The 25,286-nt window shown below is 45.5% G+C and overlaps 1 protein-coding gene across 2 annotated transcripts; it reads left to right on the top strand.

Annotated features, from left to right (window-relative positions):
* Window positions 1–3,256: 3,256 nt before the first annotated feature.
* On the top strand, window positions 3,257–24,415 carry RRM2B (ribonucleotide reductase regulatory TP53 inducible subunit M2B). Of its 2 annotated transcripts, XM_084207806.1 has the most exons (10): window positions 3,257–3,503; window positions 7,998–8,150; window positions 9,574–9,690; window positions 10,595–10,728; window positions 12,223–12,317; window positions 14,314–14,447; window positions 19,857–19,961; window positions 21,055–21,168; window positions 21,640–21,810; window positions 23,506–24,415. In XM_084207806.1, exons 1-9 carry the CDS (start codon window positions 3,396–3,398, stop codon window positions 21,790–21,792), a joined length of 1,113 nt encoding a protein of 370 aa, XP_084063932.1. In that variant the 5' UTR covers window positions 3,257–3,395; the 3' UTR covers window positions 21,793–21,810; window positions 23,506–24,415. The 2 variants fall into 2 exon arrangements, with proteins under 2 accessions (XP_084063932.1, XP_084063931.1); XM_084207805.1 differs by having other exon boundaries at window positions 3,259–3,503; window positions 21,640–24,415.
* Window positions 24,416–25,286: the final 871 nt, after the last annotated feature.

A 25,286-nucleotide genomic window follows, 5' to 3' on the forward strand; every position in this document is an offset into this window, starting at 1 on the left:
TGTATGGTATATTTAAACTATATCAAGATTTTAATAAGAAAAATGTTTATTAAAATCATACACCTCCTCTCCCTTTGACTTAAGCCCTTCTGTTAGTTCACTTAAAATGTGGTAGAGAAACTAGTTAAATTCTGTAATGTTTCCTCTTTTTTAATAGTCTAAATCCTTAGCTGTTCACCGTTGCTGAAAGAGGAGATAAAGATAGCTTCTAATAAAATGTTATGACCAGCTACTAGAGTAGGTCCTAATCTGAATCTAGGGGAAACTTGATACTTTAGTGCTAATTTCTGTGACTAATTCTTGGCTTTGGTTTCTTTTACTTAGCTAGCTGTATCCAACACAAGGTAAATCACTTGCTCCAGCTTTGATAATTTTCCAGGTATGAAAAATTGTCATCAAGTGGTCTTTCCCACCTGTGTGGTTTGGAAGTGGTTTTTCTTTCTGCAAGTGAGTAATTTGGTCTCTAGATAACAAGCAGTGATAAAGCTGGAAACGGGCAATCTTATGAATCCAAAACCATACCCTTGCACAGCAGCATTCAGGGAGGCAGAGGAAAGGAAATTTTCCTCAACTCTTAAACAAGGTTTATTCTTGTATGCAATTGTGCAAACCATACAGACCTGCTGGTTTTCAGAAGTTTACTTCAGTGCATCTGAAGAGAAGTGTGTCGTGAGCAGGGCTGCATCTCTCCATGGTAGTTGGAGTGCAGGTGGGGGAAGTTCCCCAGCCACCACCAACGGCCTCCTGCGTGGTTGCTTCTCAGAGAGAGCTGGAATTCAGCACAGCTCCTGGCCACCCTTAACACCTCGTGAAAGATTGTTCACTAAGTTTGTGCTAACCTCCTCCTTTCTATGCTAACTGCTGTGCCCTAACTCCCTCTTTATAGGGTCCCACAGCCTGTGGATCATGTCTGTGTGCATCTGTAAATACCATGCTCTTCGCTTCACTTGGGTTTTTCTGGCTTCCTCTCTGTAAGGCAAACTGTGGATAGCTCATTGAGTAGCTCTGATTCCCTTCCTCTTTCAAGCTTTGTAAAATTTTAGCTTTTTTCTGAACTCTTTGGTTTGCCTATTTAGTAACAGGTCTGCTAAAATCAAATAGAAAATTCTGCATGTCCAGATTAGCTGGATTTCAGCATGTGTGGCATTGTCTTACTCTGAGGTAGAAGGTATATCCACACATTAAAATGTGTCGGTGAATGGATCATGTGAAAGCTTCAGTGAGTACCTGGAACTCACAGTGCTGGAAGTTTCCACATGATTGCTGTGGGGAGGACATGAACAGGCTTCACTCCAGATAGTGTGGCCTCCATCACAGTGCAGTTACTGCCCATCAGGACTTCTGGCCTTATCAGAAGCTCTGATGGATCCTTTGCTACTTGGAAATTGCGTTTGTGGCTTTCATTTGCATCTGTTTCAGATTTGCTGAACTGAGAAGCATGGAGGGCTCTTAATTTTTTATAAAATTTTAATGGATTTTTTGTAGAGTTGTCTAAAAGGATAACTTCATGTCTTGCTTGAAACACAAGAGTGTGTTCTTCTTGTTAGAGAGTATTTTCCACAAACTACTTTTTTCCAATTATCACCACAAACTACTATTATAGTAATAGACTGTTTAGTATAACAAGTAGTTGGTTGCTCCCAGATGTTCTAGGGCTTTTCCATAATGGTGAAACTTAGTATCCCTTTGTCCAGTGGCAGCTAACCAAATGAGTATGCTTGAATACTGTAGTCATGTTGGAATATAAATTGTTGCCACAACCTATGGTAAGGTTTCTCTTCAAGGAAATTTCAAGAAATTTTAGGCTTTAGACATACTGAAATTATTCACAAATAGATTTTCTGAGACAGAACACTGCTAAGCTGAAGAGCAGATTTCACTTTATAAATGAAAATTCTTCAATTTACCTGAAATGGCATTTTCATATACAAAATTAGAATTGTAACCAATTTTAAAAGGCAGCTGAGTATTCCCCCAAAAAGTAACACTTCTTTGGGGGAGGAAAGAAAGAGGATGGTTGAAGCAGTGAAAACTACGTTTGCCATAGCAGGACAGCTGTCCCAGCAGTGAGGAGCGAAGGGAGGAGTACAGCTTCCACCACCTGTCAGCGAGCTTGTTCTAAACAGGACATTGTTGGTACAGCTGAGTAGTCTGAAATCTTGTAAAATTGTGCATAATGCTCTATTTCATTTGGATGTGCTTGTCTGTATTTCAGTGCTGTGTACATGATTTAAGTTTTATATAACAAAGCTAACAGAAGTTGGCAGATTTTGTGGAGGTGCAAGAACAGCCACATGCTGTTTGGTTAATCCTTGCAAGTGTTTTTTTTGTGCATCTTTAGGCACCATGTAGGTAAATGTAAGGGCAGATGTTTAAGAAGTTATCTCCAAATACTCAAAAATTTTTCTATTGCTAATTATATTAATTTATGGTAGATCTTAATCCCTGTCAGGACAGGGCATTTCCTTATTTAGGGAACTCTGAAACAGAAACTAGGACAATCAGATTTGGGAGCTAAGACAACTGGTAGACCAGTCAATGTCATTTAATACAAATAGTCTGCTGCTTGTTGGTTTTGGTTCCACAAACTCATGCACCTCCCCCTTAAACCACCAGCAAATTCTGTATTGCACACACCAATAGAATTGGTCTGTAAATGGGTCAGTTGGGTTTGCTCTACATCAGTCAGAGTTCCTCTAATTGCTCTGGACAAAAAGCTGAAATCCCTTGTAGTCCATATACTTGATAGGAGTGGAGCTGTTGTTGGACATAAAGATTAAGCAGCTTGTATAGGTATCTCTGGGAAATAAAGCTTCAAGGATGTCTCAGAAATAACAGTACTCAGGTAACAGCAGATACTGTTCATGTGAATCCACCTTTTCTCATTTACTTTTTGTGGGCTCCTGCTGTGCTTTTCAGGCACGTGTTTCTGCTCCTCAGAAAACTCCATGAAAAAAAAACCAACTATTTTTGTGCTTAGTCACAGATCTCACCACGGAACTTTTCTTATCCGCTGCCCTGGTGAGGCTTGGGCGTCTCTCACAAGGCATAAAAAAGCCGCAGGAAACAGATGCAGTCCAGAGGAGCCCAGGGGCCTGACTGCCCCTTCCCCTTCTTGGGGACGGAGAGAGGGGAGGTCTCAGTTCCTGTGGCAGCCGGGTGCCTTTAAAAACAAAATACCCAAAATTCTTAAGGGCACACGAATTCTTAAAGCAGCACCTTTCTGGAAAGGGGACACTCGAATCTTTTAAAGCTTTCTCTGCTTGCAAGAAGGGAGAGGAACAAGTATCGGTCGTACTGTCACTGACGGGCCCTTTGCCGAGCTCCTCCAGGCGCTGCGACTGTGTTTGTTGTGCAAGTGCGGAGGCCGCCCCGGGGGAGGAGCGGCCTTGGCCATGGCCGTTCCCCCTTCCTCCGCCACCGCCCCTCGCCGTGCAGTCCCGCCGGCCATGGGCGAGCGCCGGGGCTCGGCGGCGCCGCAGGAGGCGGCGGGCCCGGAGCGGGTAAGGCTGGGCCGGGGAGCGGGGCCGGGCCGGGCCGGGCCGGGCCGGGCGGGGGCTCCGGGAGCGGCAGCGGCAGCGCAGCCCTGCCCGGCCGGGGGCCTCCCCGCCCCGCTGGGCGCTGCGCTGCCTCGCCGCCGGGCCGGGCCGCCGCGGGGGGACCCCGGCACCGGGGACCCGCTGCTTCGGACAGCTCTGGAAAGGGCACGGGTCCGTCCCCCGGCGCCCTTGTCCCGGCCGGGCTCGGCAGGGCCAGAGCGCTCGGGCACCGCGGCCCCGGGGAACGCTGGCAGCACCTGCGGGAGATGCGGGCCTCCGACCGTAGGCCGCGGGCTGCTTGGCACCGGGGCCGGGCAGTGCTGCCCCTCCCGCCCCGAGGGTTCTGCGCCTGCCGGGGCCGGGAACGTAGAGGAACGTAGAGCTCTCTGCCCCGAGCTGCCATGGAGGCAGGTGTGGGTGTTGATGATGGCATTCCCGGCTTCCCAGGCCCTGTGGACCGGGAAGGTCTGCCCCTGGGAGGCGTCTGAGCTACGTTCTCGTGTCCCCCCAGTGTAACCATGCAAAGCCAGGCTGAGGTATTCAAGGAGAAAGGATCATCATGGCAGGGAAACCCACGTGGTCTTCCTGAGCCCTTGTTCCATCAGCACTCAAGTATCCAAAACCAGGTGTGCCGTGTTAAATACGAGTGTAAGAAACCCCTTACGGTGTCTCCCTGACAGAACTGTACCCATAGCAAAGTGCCTGGTAGTCCGGTGATCCCCTCAAGCATGTGGAACCAGCAGGTGTTGTGCTCCTCAGATGCTGTGCAGTGCGGACCATCTCTCCCAGGAATGGTGATGGACTCCCCAGTCTCACTGCTGGCATGGCCTGTGCTGCCCAGGGCTGGCCTGAACGCTTTGGGAGCTCGTGGGATGCACGTGCAGCCCCTTACTAGGGTGTGTGAGGGTTCATGGTCACATCCCACGGAGTATGTTCCACATCACAGTGCTGGCTCTGCCAGCACCTTTAGCTTTTTCCCTGGCTATGGCAGATGTAACTGTGATGCTTGCACATGTAGCCCAGCAGCTGTACCTGTGGGGTCATGGTTGTATGTGTGTATATATGTTAATTATTTCCTAGTTTGCTGAATTTGAAATTAATGGAAGGCGTTTCAGTACCCCTAAGCAGTTTTGTTGTCCGTTTGGTTTATTGACATCACCAGAAGAGCTTGTCTCTCACAGTTGCAGAATAATTGGGATACGATGTACTGAAGTGTGTCCAGCAAAGGGCTGATGATTAAGAGACTTCAGCTTCTGTGGGTGCTGGGACTGTTCAGCCTGGAGAAGACTCCAGGGGATTTTGTGGGTGGGTGAAAGTACCCAGTGGAGGGAGTAAAGGAGACAGAGCCAGGCTCTTTTCAGTGGTGCCCCATGGTGGAACTAGGGACATTGGTCACACACTGAAGTACAAGAAATTGCATTTACTTGTGAGAAAACCCTTGTTTTTTCTGAAAATGGTCAGATGCTGGCACAGGTTGCTCATAGAGGTTGTGTAGTCTCCATTCTTGGAGATACTGAAGCCTCATCTGGTTGACCCTGCTGGTGCAAAGGTTGGTCTGTGCCCACCAGCTTCAGCTCTTTTACACATTTAGATCATGCCTGAACAGAATGAAGCATGTACACATTATAAACTGGGTGCCCTTTGTCATTATGATGAGTGTTGACTGTTTTATGCACCATCATAGCATTAAGAAAGAGATCTGGGGAGCAGATTGAGGGTAGCGTTGACCTAGTGACTTCTCCTGCCCTTTACACTCCTGCCAGTGCTCCTGGATCCAGGAAGGCCAGGCAGGGAATGCGTTATGCTCCTTCAGCACAAGGTGGTGACTGCTCAGAAGCCTCAGCAGTGCTCAGAATGTGTCACACACTTGAAACAGTTAGAGAGGATGAGATTGTCTTGTAGCCACTACCTGCCTGCCTGCCTGCCAGTTGAGAGCCTGTGAAAGGCTCCTTTCACAGCAGCCTGCCTGTGGAACTCCTCTGCACCCCTGAAGGTGATAAGGGTGGTGGGATGGAGGTTGAGCAGGAGGTTCCAGTATGGTGTAGCCTCTGTGACTGACCTTTCCTTTTTTAAAATTAAAAAAACCCAAACAACCGAAACCATCTATTTAACAAAATACTGGTACGGATTTTAAACTGGGCCAAGTTAGCCTCACCTGAATCCCTGGAAAGATGATGGGATGGCTTGTCCTGCAGCCCATCTCTAAGCACGTGGAACACAAGACAGTCATCAGGAGTAGTCACCATGGATTCACCAAAGGGAACTCGTGCTTAACCAATCTGATTACCTTCTGTGATGGGACAATTGGCTGAATAGACAAGGGAGAGCAGTGGATTTTGTCTACATGGGCTTTAGCCAGGCTTTTGCCAGTGTCTCCCATGGTACCCTCACAGGCAAGCTCAGAAAGTGTGGGCTGGATGAGTGGATGTTGAGGTGGATTGAGCACTGGTCTAGTTTCAGGGGTGTCCCGGTTGTGTCCCCCAGGGTTCAATGCTGGGCCCAGTATTCTTTCACCTATCCATCAGTGACTCGGATGAAGGGGCAGATGCCTCCTCAGCAACTTCACTGATGGCACAAAGCTGGGAGGAGCAGCTGATAGCCCAGAGGGCTGTGCAGCCCTTCAGAAGGACCTGGACAGGCTGGAGATGGGGAGAGGAATAGCCTGAAATTCAGCAAAGACAAATGCAGGTCTGGGGAGGAATAACCCTGGGGACCAGTACGGGATGGCGGTGATCTGTTGGAAAGCAGCTCTGCAGAGAAGGATCTGGGGGTCTTGGAGGACACCAAGCTGTCCATGGGCCAGCAGTGGCTGGGATAACAGGGAAGACTTTTGCAGTGTTTCCATTCTCAAGGATGTCAGCTGGTGCAGAAGCAGATGGAGTTGTAGGCTGGATGTCAGGCCCTGAGCAGATGTGTGCTAAGACAAGGTGCTGAACCTGCCAAGTCCAAATTCTCCCAATTCCAGTGAGTTATTGTAACCATCTATGGCCTGGGAAGTAAAAAAGGTCTTCAACTCTCATGGCCTTCAGCAGAAACTCTGCAAGATGATGCTGGGAAATCTGTCTCATGTAATTTAGTAGAATTTAAAAATAGAATAAAATGGTAGAATTGTAACGCAGAATGTGCTTCAGTGATGTATTTACTGGGCATCTGGGGTATCTATGCCAGCTGTGCAATGTGCATGGATGTTTGGGTTTTGTTTGCTTTTTAAAATGTAAATGGCATTATCTGTTTGAGAATATTTTCCAAATTGAAGTAAAGGAATGCTTTTTATTATGTGAGTAGTTACAATCAGGCTGGAGAGGGAAAGGACTTTGGTACCTCCAGGAAGGTAGAAATAATGGTGTTCAAAACCTTCAGCTCCCCTTCTCTGCTGTATTATATGAAACACCTTGTATACTGCCTGTGGTTAGTTATCCTCTACAGCAGTGTCAGTGGGATCTTGGAACCAACCCAGAAAGGCATCCTGCTTGCTGAACTTCTGATCACTGTGGGTCACCAGCCTTTCTGCAGAGGTTGCAGCGTGCTGTCCTGACAGCTCTTCACAGCAGCTGTTTCTAGTAGGTGCTTGGTGACATGTCTCCAGGGATGCAGGGATTGATCCTGGGAGCAGATGTCCCTAGCCAGAGGTGAGGTGAAGGCCCTGCTCAGAGTGCCCTCTCTCCTACTTTTCACTGGCCTATTTCCTAAATATCAGTGGTCCACACCTCCCCAGCTGGCCTGGGCTTGAACTCTCTGAAGAAGAGCTGTGCACATATGTCCTCTGGAAACCCACACAGAAGGATCAGTGTGGGATGGGTGACTCCAGGCAGAGGTTTCCCTGCTGGAATCTGCTGGGAAGAGGCACTTTAGCTTCATATCGAGGGACAGCCTCCAGGGCAGCCTCCAGACCCATGCTGTTGTGTCGGCTGCCCTCACAGATTGCATACACAAACCTCCGTGCTGAGACTCACTGTGGCACAGGGCTGTCCTCTGTCAATTGGGATTAGTTACTGTGATCTCACGGCTTTCTTAAGGCAGTCCATCCAGGTCCTAATGGCTGAGCATAAAGCAAGGAGGTACCTGGGCAGTGAGCCTGGTGGAGCTGTACTGGTGGCAGGCTGCAGCACCGTGCTGTGACTTCACTCGTGTGTGGGACCGCAGTGGCTGATGTCTCCCAGGGCAGATTTCCCCCTGTGTGCAGAGGGCTTTGTCTTTGGGCTTTGTCTTTGGCACACAGGCGCCGGGCGCTTCCTGGCGCCGGCACAGCTGGGAGGGCGCGGTCGGTGAGAGCCCTGCTGGTAGAGCCGGGCGGGCAGCGCTGCCGGGAGCGCTGATGGAGGGCGAGGGGACACCTACCCCAGGGGGCCAGGTGGGTGTGTGTGTGACATGGGTGAACTTCAAACCACACCTTTGGGATAGCGTGAGCAGGAGGAATAAATAGTGGTAACTTTAACCAGAACTGTGCTCTATTTTCAGAGCTCATCAGGTGCTGCTGAAAATGGCTCCAAACTTGATGAAGAACCTCTGCTCAGAAAAAATCACCGCCGGTTCGTCATCTTCCCCATCCAGTATCCAGACATATGGAAGATGTATAAGCAGGCTCAGGCCTCCTTTTGGACAGCAGAAGAGGTGAGCCCTGGGCCAGTGGGTTGGCAAAAGACAGACAGTTGGGGTCCTGGCACATCTTTCCTAGCTCTGCTGCTGGCTTCTGTGTTGCAAAGGTTGGAGTTAATTTCATCAAACATCAGGTGCTAGCACCAAAGCAGAACTCCCTTCATCGACAGTGGAAAGCAAGCTGCTTCCACAGGGTGATTCAGCAGAGCTGTTTTAGTTGCTTAGTTTAGGATGAGATGGAATGGTGTCCTGGGGTGCTTCTCTGGTTATAGAGAGATCCTAAGTCAGATTGCTCTGATTCGTGGTCAGATAGCTCCTACTGAGCCGTGGTCTCTGAACCTGCAACTGACTCCTTGCCCATGTAAGATGGTCTGGGAAATTTCATGCTGTTCTTTAATATTAGGTACCTAAATTTCTAGACAGACAGTGTTAGTTTTGCTAAAAATACATTTAGCTGATTCCTGATTGCCCTGGTGAGATGCTTGCCCTATGTTACAGTGCAAGCTCTTAAGTTCTTCCTCAAGGTTGCTGGTTAGCTAGACCTGAGCTTGTTTGTGGGCAGTGGTCTGCAGCTGCAGAGGAAAGCACTGGCAGCTTCTAAATAGAGCAGAAAGCATCAAGGGATGATGTGGAGCTGCTGTTTGTGGAGCTGCTCCCAATGACAGGTGTGTCATTGCCTGCCTGGGCAGCTTGCTGCCCTGTTGCTGATCTTCATTTAAACCATTAATGAAAAAGCATTTGACCTAATGCCTTACCAGCATTTCCCTTTTACTATGTTACTGGTTTCTTCTTACACTCTCCTACCATCTGTGGGTACTCTGCATTTTTCACATCTAACTCTACTTTAGTGCTGTTTTGGTTCAGAAATCCTACAAACAAACAGAAAAGGCCCATGTGAAGGAAGCTGTGGTTTTCTCTCGTGGCTGGGGTTTGGTCTGATAAACAAGAACAGTTGCACAGCATTTGCTCCACACCATTCTTTTTGACAATGTGGAAGCTGAACACTGCCAAAGCAGTCCCCTCAGTCCATCTTTTGACATACTTGGGTATAGCTTTCTTGGAGTATCAGCATTTATTTCAAGTAAAGTTTAAATGTCTCAGAATGAGGTCTGGTTACTGATGTGTGTTCATATTTGTGACAGAAAGATACTAAGGCTTTTCAAATCCTCATTTATTTATTCAATAGACACCAATTTTTATTCCAAATTACAAAAGTGTAAACTGTGAAACAAGTACATTATGTTACTGTTGCAGAGAGAGACAACAGTACTGCAGTGTCTCTGTTGTCTTTTACAGTCACAAGTATTTAAATTCCCTACATGTAAAAATTTGAAAGCAAATGCCAAAACTCTGCCTCAGTCACTTGACTGGGCTTCTTGTTTTTACAGAATGACAAATGCAGAAGGACAATAATGTTTTCCTTTTTTCTTTTCATTAGGTTGATTTGTCAAAGGACCTTCCTCACTGGAACAAGCTGAAAGCAGATGAAAAATACTTTATCTCTCATGTTCTGGCATTTTTCGCAGCCAGTGATGGAATTGTAAATGAAAACCTGGTGAGAAAGACTTACAGAGGGCTTGAATATTTAGTCATGTTATTGTCTTATTAACTCCCTCCATTTTGCCTTTTTCACATTAATTCATAGGTTTATTAAATTTGCACTTTTTTTCTGTCCATCTCAGCTTTGTCAAGTGGAGCAAGCAGCTTGTTTGTCTGGGAACAGTGTTTGAGTTAAATTGAGTCAGCTGTGGTCCTCACAGCTCCAAATCACATCACTCTGGGACACCATTTTTAAGTTCAGCCCCTGCTTGGCTGTGGGATGTGCATTTCTAAATGAATGAATATAACCCCATATTTTTCTTGTAGTCATGTTAATTGAAAAGTTGGGAATACAGACCATGGCTGTGCCATGTGTCCCTCATTTTGGTAAAACTTGTTTTGTTCTCACTGAACAGTATCCTAGAATCTCTTAGGGCTGCAGGTGGGTGGTGCTAAAAAGGCTGGGAGTTCTTCCTGTTGATATCTGTTCTGGGCTGGAGAATATCTCATCACAGGTTAGCAGTGGTATCCGTCTGCAAATGCCCAGTTTAAGTCTCAAATTTTTGAATGTTCATAACATGTAGTATATATGTGCATGTATTGCATGAACATGCCTTATGTCATACTGATTATGTTTTTAATGATGAACACAAAGTCTGAGGCTTTGTTCAGTACTAAGTGTTTAGTACTGCAATATTTTGCTGTTCTTCTCCTGTATATGTGTGCCCTCATGCTTCAGCTCTTAGATGTATTTACTTCTGGCTAGTTTGCTTTATTTTCTTCTGTACCACAGCTATCCTATTGACATGTCTGTAAACAAAGTAGGACAGAACTGCTCCCATCCTGTCTTTGTAGTTGAGATCTGTTGTCGTGCAGGACTGTTTTGTTGTACTCATTGCCAGGTTTTCTGGTTTTGGCAGGTGGCACGTTTTAGTCAGGAAGTGCAGATCCCAGAAGCTCGTTGTTTCTATGGCTTTCAGATTCTCATTGAGAATGTTCACTCAGAGATGTACAGCTTGCTCATAGACACCTACATCAAAGATCCCAAGAAAAGGTAAACCTCTGGATGTGTTACAAACCTGTGGGAAATCTGTGGCTGAAGCCAGTGCCAGCAACATGGCAGCTGTCTCCTGTTTTCTTTCTGACTTTCTGGGAGAATTGGGGAAAGTACCCTAAAGCTTTCAAGGCCTGCATGTCTGACCCCCAAAATGGAAAGGAGTATTACTGACCAAGGCTTGTTGTGGGAGTGTCAGGAGGTTAGTTAATATATGTATAAATCTTTTATTGCTGGAAGTGTGGAGTATGTGAATTGTTAAGTTAGATGAGCTCCTTGAGGTTATCATGCTCCTGCAGTGCTTGCTCTTACATCAGCAAAGGATCAGCCTGAGGAAGATGAGTGCTCATGATCAAAGTGGTGCTTCTAACATACAGCAGTCAATGTATTGCATCCTTTCAGCCTTTTTGTTGTCAGTGCTTTTTAATGCAATTTGAACTGCTTATTTTTGAATGATCGTCTTCACCTTTTTTGTCTGAAGAACTTCTGAGTCCAAACAGGACACATTTGAAAAGCAGCACTTTCCCTCAGAGACTCCACCATGGTGATGGCCTGGCAGAGCTTGCTTTCCCACAGTGCTTTCCCACCACCCTGTCATGGTGCTAGGACTGCAAGGTTTCCTTTCAGGTTTTCAGCATAGGAACAGAGTCTGTGCACGTGGGACTTGTCCAGTTTCTTTTGTGGAGTTGGACAAAATGAGGTTTTGCTCTGTGGATAGTCTGAAGTAGCTGGCTTCAAGTCTGAGAGAGACTGTGATCTGGTGGGTGTGCTCTCCTGGGATGGGATGTTTGAGTTCACAGCCTTCCTCCCCTGAGCCCTTGGGGATGTTGCTTTCTGCACATTTGCCTCTCTCTGCCCTTTTTATCACAGATGACATCATGGTTTAACACTACACTGGCAGGTTAAACACTACACAGCTGCTCACTCACTACCTGCCCCTGCCCGGTGCGGTGGGAGAGAATTGGGGAGAAAAGTAGAACTGGTGGTTTGATGTAAAGGCAGCTGGATAGCGCAGGGAAGAATAATAATGACAACAACAACAACAAGTGATGCACATTGCAGGCCCCTGGACAGCTTTCCCCTAGTTTATATTCTGAGCATGACATCATTTGGCCGCTTGGGGTCTGCTGTCCTGGCTGTGTCCCCTCCCAGCTTCCTGCTCCCCCCAGCCTGCTCACTGGTGGGGTGGGGTTAGAAACTGAAGAGTCCCGGACTTTGTGTAAACGCTGCTTAGCCACAACTAAAACATCAGTATGTTATCAACATAATTCTCATTCTCAGTATAAAAACCAGAACTGTACAAGTAGCTAGGAAAAAAATGAACTCTATCCCAGACAAAGACAGGACAGATCATCACCTCTTTGGGGAATGGTCTCTTACTTGGGTTAGTTCAGAGCCTTGTGTAATGGGATCCTCTGTCTGGTGGAGTTGGAAGGGACAACCAGATTTACCTAAATCACTATTTTGATGATTTGTCTCTGTTTTCTTCTGTAGGGATTTCTTGTTTAATGCTATTGAAACAATGCCTTGTGTTAAGAAGAAAGCAGACTGGGCTCTGAAGTGGATTGAAGACCGAGAATCCACTTTTGGTGTGTAGCTTTTTATAAACTTGTTTCTATTGCATATCACAAACTGACCTTCTGTGAGCACCCCTGGAACATGAAATTAAATTCTCCACAGATGTAGTGACTTCTGGGTCTCAGGTTTAGCCTAAGAACTAGAAGTAAATTCTGGTGAGCTTGTATGTTTTTATCTTCAGGTAGAGAAATAAAATAATGGCAGTGCCCCCTGAAATCATGTTATGAAAAATGCTCTTTTTTATCTTTATACTGATACCCAGTATTCATTTATACTGAATAACCCTGGTTTCCTCAGTTTTTGCTTGTAGACCTTATATTCTGGTTTTGATTATTTCTTCTAGTTGTTTTTTATTTTTCACTCAGTGTTCAGAACTGGGCAGCTGAAGTTCTTGCAAGTCCAGGTATTTTCTGTGTTCATGTTCCTATAGAAAAATCCATGGGGTTTTTTTGTAACTGAGGCATGACTCAGCCTGGCCATAAAAGGATTCAAGAACCATCTATTTCTGCTGTTTCTGATTTGCTGTTTGGACCAGGTTTCTAGTTTTTGTATCTCATTTCAGAGCTGGGAGAGTGGCTCAGCTTCCATCAGCGTGCTGCAGGGCATCCTTAGGAGTGTACTGCATTCAGCATTACAGTGTTGACTTGGAAGGGTTTGCTGTAGCTGAAATGCATAATGGGTGCACTCTGGTGAATTTTTTAAAGCAAACATCCTTTATATTTTGAGAAAGTGTAGGAGATGGAGAGATTCAGCCCGGTGAGCAAAATAAATCTGAACACAATTCTTTTGCAGCATCTGTTCACAGCTCTTGTTTGAGAGAGGTTCTTTTTTGTAGCTGTACATTGTTCTGTCCTGGAGCTCCCACTGGCTCCCTGGTCTGGCTTTGTTTGCTGTGTGTGAAACCCCTTCATCATCCCTTTGTTTGGCTCCCAGCAGTGTGGGGTGTGCCAGGAATCAAAAGGTTCCCTAACTCCAAAAGCGGTGTACCCCCTGCTCCCTGCCCCCATTAAGCAAACAATGCATTTAATCCAGATTAGTAATTGGTCTTCTGCTTCATTAAACCTTATTTTATAAGCAGCCTTTCTCCATTCCTCTATAGCAGTAGATTTCTAGTGTTGCCAGAAAAAAATCTTTCTTTAATAACTTCTGTGATACTTGTAAGGTGGTATTGCTCTCTGTGCTTTTTCCTAATTTGAATTTCCTCTGATGACCCAGTGGTTGATGTTTGTATCTTATAGAGGAAGTGGGACATCTGGCTACTTTGGGCTACTTTCTAAAACAAAATTCTGTGCAGTTCTTATTGGGAAAAGGCACCAGAACTTAGTGCCAAAGCTCTTCATGTCACAACATACACAATGAGCCTGTGAAGTTGTTTGAAGTAGTGTACATGGAGTGATGTGGCTTCACTAAACAATCAGATGGTCTTGTAGTCTGAAGAAATACATTCATTCATGTAGAGACCAGGGAGAGCTGGGACCAATAATGCCTTGCTTTCCTCGGATTGAAGGTGGGATAACACAAGTACTTATTTGTGTCTTGACTTATGTTCTGTAGACTTTCACTCTTTTAAGAATATGGTTTTATGTATATTCCCAACAAGAAGAAATTGTGGTGTAGGGTTTTTTGTTTAATTTAGAAGAGATTGGCCCTTTTCTCAGTTTTGGCTGTCAGTTACACAGCTGCTTTCCTGCCTTTCAGGAGAAAGAGATAGTGGAGTACTAATATCTTGGCCACTTTGGACAATTACTTTCTTCTGCTTCTGACCTGTGGCAGATTCAGTGGGTGCCCTGGTTCTTCAGTTCTGCTGGGGTTGCCTATGGTTGAGTGCTGTGGGGTGTGTAGACCCACTGTGTCAGGATCTGCTGACAGATGTACTCAAAGACAGCATCTGGTGCTGCAAAGGAGGTTGCTTTTCTCCAGCATCACTCTGTCTGATGCAAATGGTGCATCTTGCTGATGAACAGTAGAGCAATTTGTGTCTAACAAAAAATGTGTTACTTTAAACAGGTGAGAGAGTGGTTGCCTTTGCTGCAGTGGAAGGCATCTTCTTTTCGGGTTCCTTTGCTGCTATATTTTGGCTGAAGAAGAGGGGCCTGATGCCTGGATTAACTTTCTCCAATGAACTTATTAGCAGAGATGAGGTAATGTGGCATGTCCTATACACTGTTTGGGAAGAAAAGTGAGTTTCCAGGGCAAGGGTAGAATTATATTTATAGTCTTGACATAGTCTTGACAGACAAAGGGGAAAGAAGCAGACTTTTAACAATAATTATGGAATCATAAAATCATTTAGATTGGAAAAGATTTTTAAGATCTCTGAATCAAACTGTTAACTTGACGCTGCCAGGTCCACCCCTAAACCATGCCCCTAAAGTATGACATTCACATGTTTTTTAAACACCTTCAGGGGTGGTGACTCAACCACTTCCCTTGACAGCAATTTCCATGATATTTTTTTTAATATCAAATCTAATCCTCCGCTTGATGCAACTTGAGGCTATTTCCTCTTGTCCTGTTGCCTTGGGAGAAGAGGGCAACCAACACCTCACTCTCAGGTAGTTGTAGAGAGCTCAGGTCTCCCCTGAGCCTCCTTTTCTCCAGCCTAAACACCCCCATCTCCCTCAGCCAGTCCTCCTAAGACTGGTGCTCCAGACCCTTCACCAGTTTTGTTGCCCTTCCCTGGACTTGCTACAGCACCTCAATGTCCTTCTTGTAGTGAGGGACCCAAAACTGAATACAGGATTCAAGATACGACCTCACCAGTGCCGAGTACAGGGGGATGATCACTGCCCTGTCCTTTTGCCACACTATTCCTGACACAAGCCAAGATGCTGTTGGCCTTCTTGGCCACCTGGGTGCACACTGGCTCACATTCAGCTGCTCTCAACCAGCAACCCTAGGTACTTTTCCACTGGGCTGCTTTCCAGCCACTCTGCCCAAGTCTGTAGCACTGCGTGGGGTTGTTGTGGCACAAGTGCAGGACCTGGTGTTTGGCCTTGTGGAACCTCGTACCATTGTCGTCAGTCCACTGATCCAGCTGTCCAGATCCTCTGCCTTCCTAGCCTCCAGCAGATCAGCATTCCTACCAAACTTGGTATCTTCTGCAAACTGACTGAGGGTGCGCTCAATGCACTTTACCACTGATAAAGATATTAAACAGGACTGGCCAGTCAGGCCAGTAACATATATATATATATATATATATATATATATATATGTGTGTGTGTGTGTGTATGTATATATATAGGTATGTATATATGTATATATGTGTGTGTGTATATATATATGCACACACACACATATATATAGAGCACATAACCTAACTAAGCCCTGGGGAGCACTGCCTGTGGCCAGCCACCCACTGAATTTAATTCTTACCATGTTTTTTGGCCTGGCTATGCAGCCAGCAAATTCCCAGCAAATGGCACTGATGAACTTAAAACCTGGGTGCTGCTGGGTCCATCAACAGAAATACTGGTGTCCCAATTGTGATTTAACCCCAGCCAGCAATCTAGCCCCTTGCAACCACTCTCTCACTCCCCCACCAGTAGTACCAGGGACAGAATCAGAAGGGTAAAAGATGGAAAACTCGTGGGTTGATACGAAGACAGTTTAATAGGGAAACCAAAAGTCACACACACACAAGCAAATCAAAACAAGGAATTAATTCACCATTTTCCATGGGCAGGCAGGTGTTCAGCCATCTCTAGGAGAGCAGGGCCCCGTCAGGTGCATCAGTGACTTGGGAATGCAAATGGCATTACTCCAAACACTGCCCCCTTCTTCCCCCCACTTTACATACTGAATGTCACATGGTTTGGAGTATCTCTTTGGTCAGCAGCACCTGTCCCAGGTGTTGTGTCTCCTCCCAACCTTCCATCCACCCCCAACTTCCTCACCAGAGTGGCAGTACAAGAAGCAGGAAAGGCCTTGGCTCTGTGTAAGCCCTGCTCAGCAATGCCAAAAGCATCACCATATTATCAACCCTGTATTCAGCAGAAATCCAAAACACAGACCCGTACCGTACTTGAAGAGCACCAACCCTACCCCAAAACAGCACACCAGCCAAAACCAGCACACCAATGTATATAGTATTATCAAAAAGATGGATTTTTAGATTGGAGGGGATGTTTGTTTTCCTCTGGTGTGAAGGGTGGCAAAGGCCCAGCTGCTCAAGGAGTGGGGTGGAATTGCATGGTCCCCAGCTGCAGGGGGGGCTGGCTGGAGCAAGGACCTGGATAGTGCTGTGCCTCAGCTGCTTCAGGCAGGTTCAGGTGGGCTCCAAGTACCACTCCTCACCTGCTTCTGGTTATGGGTCCCAGAGCTTGCAGACAGCCACCTGCATCCATCACCAAGGCAGCTGTGGCAGGTTGCTGCAGAAGCAGCAGATACCAAACCTCTCCATGGTCTTGTGTTGCTGTGCAGCAATAGAATCTCCTGAGAGGGGGCAACTACAGATCTGCCTGTGAGGATAGTGCTTTTTAACTTAAGATGTGAGGTGTCTGAGGGGCTGCATGTCAGCACACCAGACATGACAGGCCATATGCTTACAAGTGCCCCTTCTTTGCACTGCTTCCTTCCTTTCTTTTTCCTTGCTCCCTGCAAGCTGGCAGGTGTTGTTTATGGCTGGGGACTGTGCACTGCACTACTTGCATTGCTGTCAGCACTGAAGAAGTAGAAAGACCAGTTTTGTGTGCAGTATAAACATGCTAGTGGCTGTAACTTAGCAGAGTTGGTCTTAATGTGTAAAGAGCTTTTTTATGATGGAAGTGATTTAATGGGTTAGATAAATTGCTTTGAAATTAGACATCTTATAATATGTCTTTAAAAGACACTTTTGAAGAAAGTGATATGATGAATAAGGAAAAACAAATAGTTGTTCAGCCTTCACCTTCCTTGTGTCTTTTGTGAGTCATCATGAACTGATCCATTTGAGTGAGGCAGGATTTGTTTGTTACAAGGATCTCTTGCAGGTGAGTGAATGTAACTGTACTTTTCTGCAGAGTCAAGCACCAAAAGACTAAAATTTTCTTGAGCTCTGCTGGCATAATTCCAACTGCAGTGCTGTTAAGAAGGTTAAAGCTTGGTGCACAGAGCACCTGCATTGAAACCCAGTGGCAGTAAAAAGAATCCACAATGGAAAACTACAAACTGGTTTTTGATGCACCTGGACAGATAAATGATTAACGTTCAGTGTGTTTTTTGAGCTACTGGCTCTGCTTCCAGGCTATTGTTGAGCTGGTGCATCTTTGATACTTGAAGGTGCAAAGCTGGTGGGAGCACCAGTCAGCAGAGCACATGGGTTCATGGAGAAGTCAGGCATGTCCTGGATCCTGCTGGTGATGTTGCCCTGGATAAGACCATGAGAAGCCTTGCAGCAGGCAGCTAATGCAGTCACTAGAGGGGAGAATATTTCCCAATTTACATTACTTCAGGGCTGTTTCATGACCTTAATCAAGAGGATTTTTTAGGCTTTCCAGAAAGGTTTTCACAGAATCACAGTATTGTTAGGGTTGGAAGGGTCCTCTGGAAATCCAAGCAGCATCACCTGAAGCAGGTGACATGGGAATGTGTCCAGGTGGGTTGGGAATGTCTCCAGAGAGGGAGACTCCACAATCACTCTGGGCAGCCCGTTCCAGTGCTCTGTCACACTTGATGTAAAGAAGTTCTTCCTCATGTTGAGGTGCAACTTCTTGTGTTTTAGTTTACAGCCATTGCTCCTCATCCTGTTTTTGGGCACCACTGAAAAGAGTCTGGCACCATCTTCTTGAGACCTACCTGTCCTGGCTTCAGCCAAAGACAGGGTTAATCTTTTGCAGTAGCTGTGAGGAGGTAGAGCCTGAAGCTGTGTGGCTAAGACCCTAATGTTATTGGGTACCATCTCAGGTCATTGACAGGGGTGGGGAAAGGAACTCTCTCTCTTGCCTTTGAGAAGAAGGGTGTTCCTTCCAGTGGGAAAAAATGTAATTGGGAAGAGCAGGTGGGTATTTGTTGTGGTTTTCCATGTAAATAGCTTCTTTGTCTTACACATTTTGTTGTTCATGTTGCTGTTACCATTCATTTCGTTATCTCGTTGTTTCCAGTAAATTGTTCTTACCCATCCCATGATTTTCACCTTTTGTGCCTCCATTCACAGAGCAGGAAGGGGCAAGGGGAAGCCAGGGGTGTCTTGGTGGGGGCAGGGAGAAAGCACGTGGCATCTGCTTTGGGAAAGTCTTGGTGGGGACACTGAACTGGGGAGTACTATTCCTAAACCATGACACCACCTTGGAGATAATTACATGTATCAATGAGCTCCCCTCTCAGTGTTCTCTTCTCCAGACTAAACAGGCCCAGTTCCTGCAGTCTTTTCTCATAAAAAAGATGCTCCAGACCCCTCATCATTTTTGTGACCTCTGCTGGACCCTCTCCAGTAGCTCCTTGTCTCTTCCATACTGAGGATCCCAGAACTGGACACAGCAGTCCAGGTGTGACCTCACCAGGGATGGGCAGAGGCAGAGGGTCACCTCCCTTGACCTGCTGGACACGTTCTTCCCAATGCACCCTGAGGTTACCCTTGGCCCTCCTGATCACAAGAGCACTGCTGGCTCAGCTTGTTGCCCACTGAGACTCCCAGGTCTTTTGCACCAGAACAGCTCTCTAGTAGGTCAGCCCCCAGGTTTTGTTTTGACCCTTGTTAGTGATAATATTAGATTGTCTTGTACCCATAGTCTCCCAAATGCTTTCTGATTGGTTTTCACTCTGGATGTGCCCTTTTGGTGTTTGTTGGCTGTAATTTCCACCTTGCAGTTGAGAGGAGAGGTGGTAGCACAGTGCTCCTTTAGGCTGGCAGGGGTAGGTATGGCTGAAGCCAGACCATCAAGCTGTACCCAGGCAGGTTAAAGAGAAGCTGAGGTGCCTCTTGGAGCAGCTGTCTGAGGTTGCTTGTCTGCTGATGTTTTCTTACCTTGGTGGGAGACTTTTCTGGAAATCCTGGAAAGGAGCACAGTTTACTGGGCTCTATGTAGGATAGCTGGGTGAAATGAGAAGGGGAGTTTATTTGGGGAAGAGATGATTTGTTAATCTTGGGTTTGGTGACTTTAATCTGAATCTGCCTTTCTGAAAATGCTGTTGGGAGAAGCAAGGGAAGAAATGCTACTGAAAGAATTTAAATTAAATATCTCAAAGCAAAGAGCAGGTAAACAGCCTGTTTTAACTCACAAGTAGTTTTGCAGGTTTTGATGTAGAAGTCTTTCAGCAAAATCATCCCTGACAGGAGGCAGAGACCAGCAAGGCTCTGTGTAGGATCATTCACAGTAGAGCAGCCCTCAGAAAAATTTTACCTGAGAAACAGGTATGCTGAACATTATTTTGGCACAGGTGGCACGTGTTAGACTTGAAATGTTACTGGGTTGTGAACTACAAGTCCACACTACATGTGATAACATTAAGACTTTCATAAAAGCAGGAGGCTGGGAAACTTCAACTCAAATGAGACTGCCTGAAAATAAGAGCAAACTATGTGTAAGAGGGGAAAACTGACTGTGTTTTTCATTGTTCTCTTATTTCAGGGTCTACACTGTGATTTTGCATGTCTCATGTTCCATTATTTAGTGAACAGACCATCAGAAGAGCGAGTCTGTGAGATCATCGTTAATGCTGTAGAAATTGAGCAGGTAATCCTGGCTGTGACAACATTGTGGGCAGCACAGGCTCAGTCTGAGGTGTGAAAATAAACAAATTAACTTCTAACTTTTGGGATTCCATGCTTGGTACTTGACTCAGGCTTGATTTCTGATGCATTATACCGTTCCTTCTCTCTTCCTTAATGGTGACAATAAGAGTCGGAGACTTTCTGAATTCAGTTGTCAAGCAAGTGGGGCAAGCTGAAGCTGGCAGCTGATTTTCTCCTTAATGAGAGAAAGGAAGAAAAGCTGTCTTATTTGATATTGAATAGAATAGTTACAGTTGGAAGGGACCTACAATAATCATCTAGTCCAACTGCAGCTGTCTCTCAGAGAGGAGTTTGTTTACATCTGTCCTTTCAGGATCTTTGTCTTTCCCTATTGTATTCACATCTCTGCTTGCCCTCAGGAGAAGGCAGGGTCTGTTCTGCCCACAGATAGCATGCTATCTTCTGGCTTTTTCTGAGGTTGATGTCAGGTTCTTTCATGAGAAATGCTGCCCTTCTGCAGGCAAAGTTTCTGCATGGCTGAGTGTTTGGCAGATTTTAGTTTAGCTTTCTTTCCTGTTGTTATCTAACTACTGTGATGATGACAAATGCTCCTTTGTCTCACAACACTGAGACAGGTATGCATTGGTGCCTGAATATACACATGACTGGGTTCAGGACTCATATATATCACTGCCCTCTGATCTGTCATTCTGTAGTGGCTGGAAGCCAGGAAAACTGGTGATTTCTTGATCTATCCCTGCTCCCACTAGTATGGTCTGTAGGTTTATTGAAGTTGGAGCTTAAGCTTACACTGAAGCTTATGCTGAGGGATTGGAGAAAAGCAGATTAGAGGGGCAGTGATAAAAATCTTCTGCCTTTTCCAGAGTAACAGGCTAAAAATAAAGGAAGATACAAACAGTTACTGAAAACAGAAGATATTTGTTGAATTTAGTGATTCAAGTTATTTATTTAGGTAACTTCCTGGGGAGCTTGGAACATCGCAAAGTATGTTACTGTGAAACACAGGTGTCTTCTTTCTTTTTTTTTCCCTTAAATTTCATTTCTCTAAATGTCATCTGTATTTTAATTTCTAGGAGTTTCTAACTGAGGCATTACCTGTGGGTCTGATTGGAATGAATTGCACCTTGATGAAACAATACATTGAATTTGTTGCAGACCGGTTACTAATGGAGCTTGGGTTCTCAAAGGTAAGAGATGCAATTGCCCCAAATGCTGGCCTGGCAGTGCAGCCCAGGGGAGCTGTCAGCACAAAGGACTCCCTTGTCATGCTGGGGAGCAGGTCATATTTAGCACATGGACTTCTGTGAGTGACAGCTAAAACCACAGCATTCATACCTATGCTTCACTGTAAAAGAGCAAGAACAATTTAGGCCTTTGTATCCCTTCAGCTGCTCAGCAGGTTTGTAATGGGAAACGTAAGCCGTGCTCAGATGCTGCAGCGCTTGAAGAGTAACAAGCACCTTGCCCAAGTGAACTTCACCACAGACCAAACTCCTGGGAGTGGCAGTACTGAATTTGCTTAGATAGGGGTCCATAGATCTACAGGATATTGCAGCCAGAGGTGGTCTGGTTTGAAAGAGTTTGACAGTTTTGTTTGTGGTGGGATTTTTAAAGCATTATTTCCCTGTCAGAATCAGCAGTGTGTTTTCCTTCCCCAGGTCTTCAATGCAGAAAATCCTTTTGATTTCATGGAGAATATTTCTCTGGAAGGAAAAACAAATTTCTTTGAGAAGCGGGTTTCAGAATATCAACGTTTTGCTGTTATGGCAGAAACAATGGACAATGTCTTCACTCTGGATGCAGATTTTTGATAAATTGGCAAATGAATGGTGACTGTTTCATTCTCCTCATCTCCCTTTATGCTGTGAAGTTGACTTAATTTCTTCTCATGGAAATCAGAGTCTACTGGGATATTTTTCCTGGGTTTTCATGTTGTTTTTCAGAGCAGTAAATATATTTCTCTCTGTGTCATTTGAAAAAAAAAAAAGGGGGATCATTTGTAAAAAATTTATATGGCTTTGTAAAAGGATGGCCTTTTTAAGATTCCCTTGACTCATCTGCTGTCAATGCTGTCTTTAAAAATGACATGGAATGGATGCTACTACTTTTTAAAGACTTTGGTAGTGTTTTAAGAAAGCAAACTGCATATTTACCTCATGTTATGGTATTTTAATCTGAAAACCAGCTGAGGTATCACTCCATGTAAAAATGTTACTATAAATGATTTTCCTGTTTTCTGTTTTCATGTTTATATATTTGGTATAGAGTAAAAGCTCTTCTCTTTCATCCTGTTGCAGATACAGTAGTAATTGAATATGGGAAAACCTTAATGAGGTCTGAACTGCAGAATGTGATTAAACCTGGGAATTATGTGTAATCTCCCCATTAACCTGAATTCTATCTGAAAAATTTTTACTCGGGTTGGAAAACTGATGGGTCTTGGTAGGAATTTAATTCAAATACATGTGATTCTTGTCTTACAGCTGTTACTGAAGAGGTCAGTGGACTTTGAATGGTCCTTGAAAAGGCACACCTGTTAACAGTGCAGAAAAACCACATCCTGTAGTTCTTTGGCTTGTGCTGCCTGTATTTCCGTGCTTCACTGATCAAGTGCCTTATTAAGCAATCTGTAGTTGTATTTGTAATCATCTGACACTGAAACAGCCACCTCTGGGTGTTGTCCATCTCCCCTTGTTGTGCTGGGTGGTTTGATATTCTCCCCTTCTAAATTGTACTTGTGCACTGAAGGGGTGAGAAGACATGTCATTCCAAGGGATTATTCCTGGAGGTGTTACAAACAGACTTCTGGGGCTGTAAGGAAGCACCCAGTAATGTGTGAAGGTACATCAGGTTGTGTGTCTGATGTGAATCACTGGAACCATTGACACAGAAGAGCTTCTGAAAGAAGGCATTAAACATTTCAAAAACAAACCAGAAGTAGTATGGAGTAGCAGCATCTTACAAAGGACTGTTGCTTGATTTTTGATTGTGTGCCTGAAAACTGTTTGTAATTTTTTGATACCACACAGGGAGAATGGAGTGATTGAAGAGTGGCTAATGTGCTGCAGTGGTACTTGGGGTGCAAGGGATGCTGTTCAGCTGCACCTGGCTTATCTGCAAATAAATAGGCTCTTTTTTCCAAGAGGAAGTGAGTGTAGAAGAGCTAGACAAAGGGTTCTGCTTTATCAAACCCAAGGATTTTTCATAATATTCAGCTTTTGTAAGTCTTATTGTTGCAAATATCTTGTGCTGCTTTTGATATACCTGGCATGAGCCAAACTGACAGCCCAGGGTTATCAGTGATGGGGTAGCACAAGTGTTATCTCCCTGCCAGCCCATATCAGCCATAGTCTGGGGTACCTGAGTTCCATGAAACAGGTCCACTGCCTTAGCATAGTTCCTAGTGAACAACTGTCCCTGCTATAAAAATAAGCAGCAAAATTGACTCTGTTTTTTAGTCTCTGTAAAAGATTAGGAGTATGTACTGAGCATGGAAATAGAACAGCTTTTTTTTTTTTTCCTAGAGAAGAGCCTGCATCATTTGACATAAGGTGACTTGGAAGAGGGCAGAGTGGAATGTTGAGAGTACAGAGAAAAGCTGGAACTGGTGGCTCTCATAACATCCTGGAACTGCAAGAGAACTGTGGATTAAGAGGGAAAACTCAGAGAAAATATTGTAAATGGGTCTGTTCTTGGAGTAATGGAACCTATAAAGTTACTGAAAGTACTAAAAAGTATTTATTTTGAGTCTTGTGAATTATGATGAGAGTATAGAGAGTATTCTAATATGAAACTGCAATGTGCTCAGGTTCTGTAAATGTCTTTGAGATACCAAAGTCTGGTACAACGGCTCCCACTCGATTTGTGTGTAAAATATGTGTGTCATTTCAATAAAATTTGAGTGTGAGGAAGCCCATGCCTTCATTTACAAGTTACATGCTTCCTTGTGAAATCCAAAGTGATAAAATTGGGATGTGACGGAGTAAGTCAGTATTCACAGCTTTTGCATTGTGGGAGAAAGTTACGAGTGCTCCATATATTGTTTTGCACTTTTTGGAGCTCTTTCTTGTTCCTGGAAATAGGTTTTGCAGTCTAGTGAGCAAACAAGTGGGTTTGGTGTTTGTTTGTTTGTTTTGTTTTGTTTTGTTTTGTTTTTAATTGGGATTTTTCTGGCAGAAGGAGAAATCTTTTGGGTGTCTGTGTGCTCTGAGTTGGAATAAAGCTGGTGTGGGACTTCAGTGTGACAGAGAAGGTGCTTCCTGGAGGTGTTTATCTTGTGGTGAAGAACATCTGCAAGGGTCACATGAGTAGAAACCTCCTTCTGAGCTGAGGCTCATGGGAAGAACCCCCCTTTTAAATTCCAATGTGGCCTCTGCAGTTTCCATTGTTCCCATTCAAGCAGACATGTGCCTCTCAGCAAATCCCCTGAGCTGGTTATCAGTAGCCACGGCAGACATCGTGCTCCCAACGCTCAGCTCTGGCTGTGAAACCACTGCCCAGTGCAGTAGGACAGTGAGTATTCCCAGCCCTTGCTGGAAAATAAAAGAAAGCAGGTGAAGGCAGTAGCAACCTCTTTCTTAGTGTTTCTGGACTGGTAAGATTCCTGCAGCAGATGAGGATGCTGTGTGTGCGGCAGCACTCTCAGAACTGTAGCCGGCCCCTGGCCAGCTGACACTGCGCTGATCCACTTCCACCACATTTCTTATCCTTGTCTTGGAGTGATGAAAACCTTGAAAGAGCAGCGTGGCCTCCCTGCCGGTCACCCAGCCTGCCAGAGGAGCATCTTCCTTCTGGCCTTCCTAAGGGGATGGTCTGGGCTGGTTTTTCCTCCTGGTGGAGCCCTTGAGTCAGCAAATATTAATGTTTCTGTCACTGTTATCTAGCACTCCTCCTGGGAGTCCGTCCCTGGCCATGCTGATGCGTTGCTATCCCACGCAGCCGAGTCTGTTTGCCAGGAGGTGCTCCTGTGCCTGGGGCCCGCTGTCTGCCCCGCGCCGCAGGGATGCTGACGTGTGTGCACAGACCCTGTTTGTGCCTGTGGCTGTGCACGCCACACGTGCACCAGCACAGCTGAGGGGAGAAGCTGCTGAATGGCAGCTTTTAGCAAACCCTCTCCCTGGAGCAGAAGGGCAAGGTGGGCACTGTAGTGTTGTTCTTTAGAGACACTATTCCTGGTTTGCCGGCAGCTGCTGCCTTGCCCTGGTTCCCGTGGCCTGGGCACAGATGGGCAGTGGTCCCATCCCACTGAACGTAATCTGGCTCCAGCAACCAGGGCTGCCCTGAGCAAAGAAGTGTGCTCTGTTAA

The sequence above is a fragment of the Fringilla coelebs genome (genome assembly GCF_963513975.1).
Source record: "Fringilla coelebs genome assembly, chromosome: 1".
NCBI classification, from domain to species: domain Eukaryota; kingdom Metazoa; phylum Chordata; class Aves; order Passeriformes; family Fringillidae; genus Fringilla; species Fringilla coelebs.

Excerpts from the sequence above, each read along its gene's own strand:
- RRM2B (XM_084207806.1), top strand. The coding sequence starts at position 3,396 with ATGGCCGTTCCCCCTTCCTCCGCCACCGCCCCTCGCCGTGCAGTCCCG. Across the intron at positions 9,691-10,594 it reads GAATTGTAAATGAAAACCTG|GTGGCACGTTTTAGTCAGGA; the intron begins GTGAGAAAGACT and ends TGGTTTTGGCAG. Across the intron at positions 12,318-14,313 it reads AGACCGAGAATCCACTTTTG|GTGAGAGAGTGGTTGCCTTT; the intron begins GTGTGTAGCTTT and ends TACTTTAAACAG.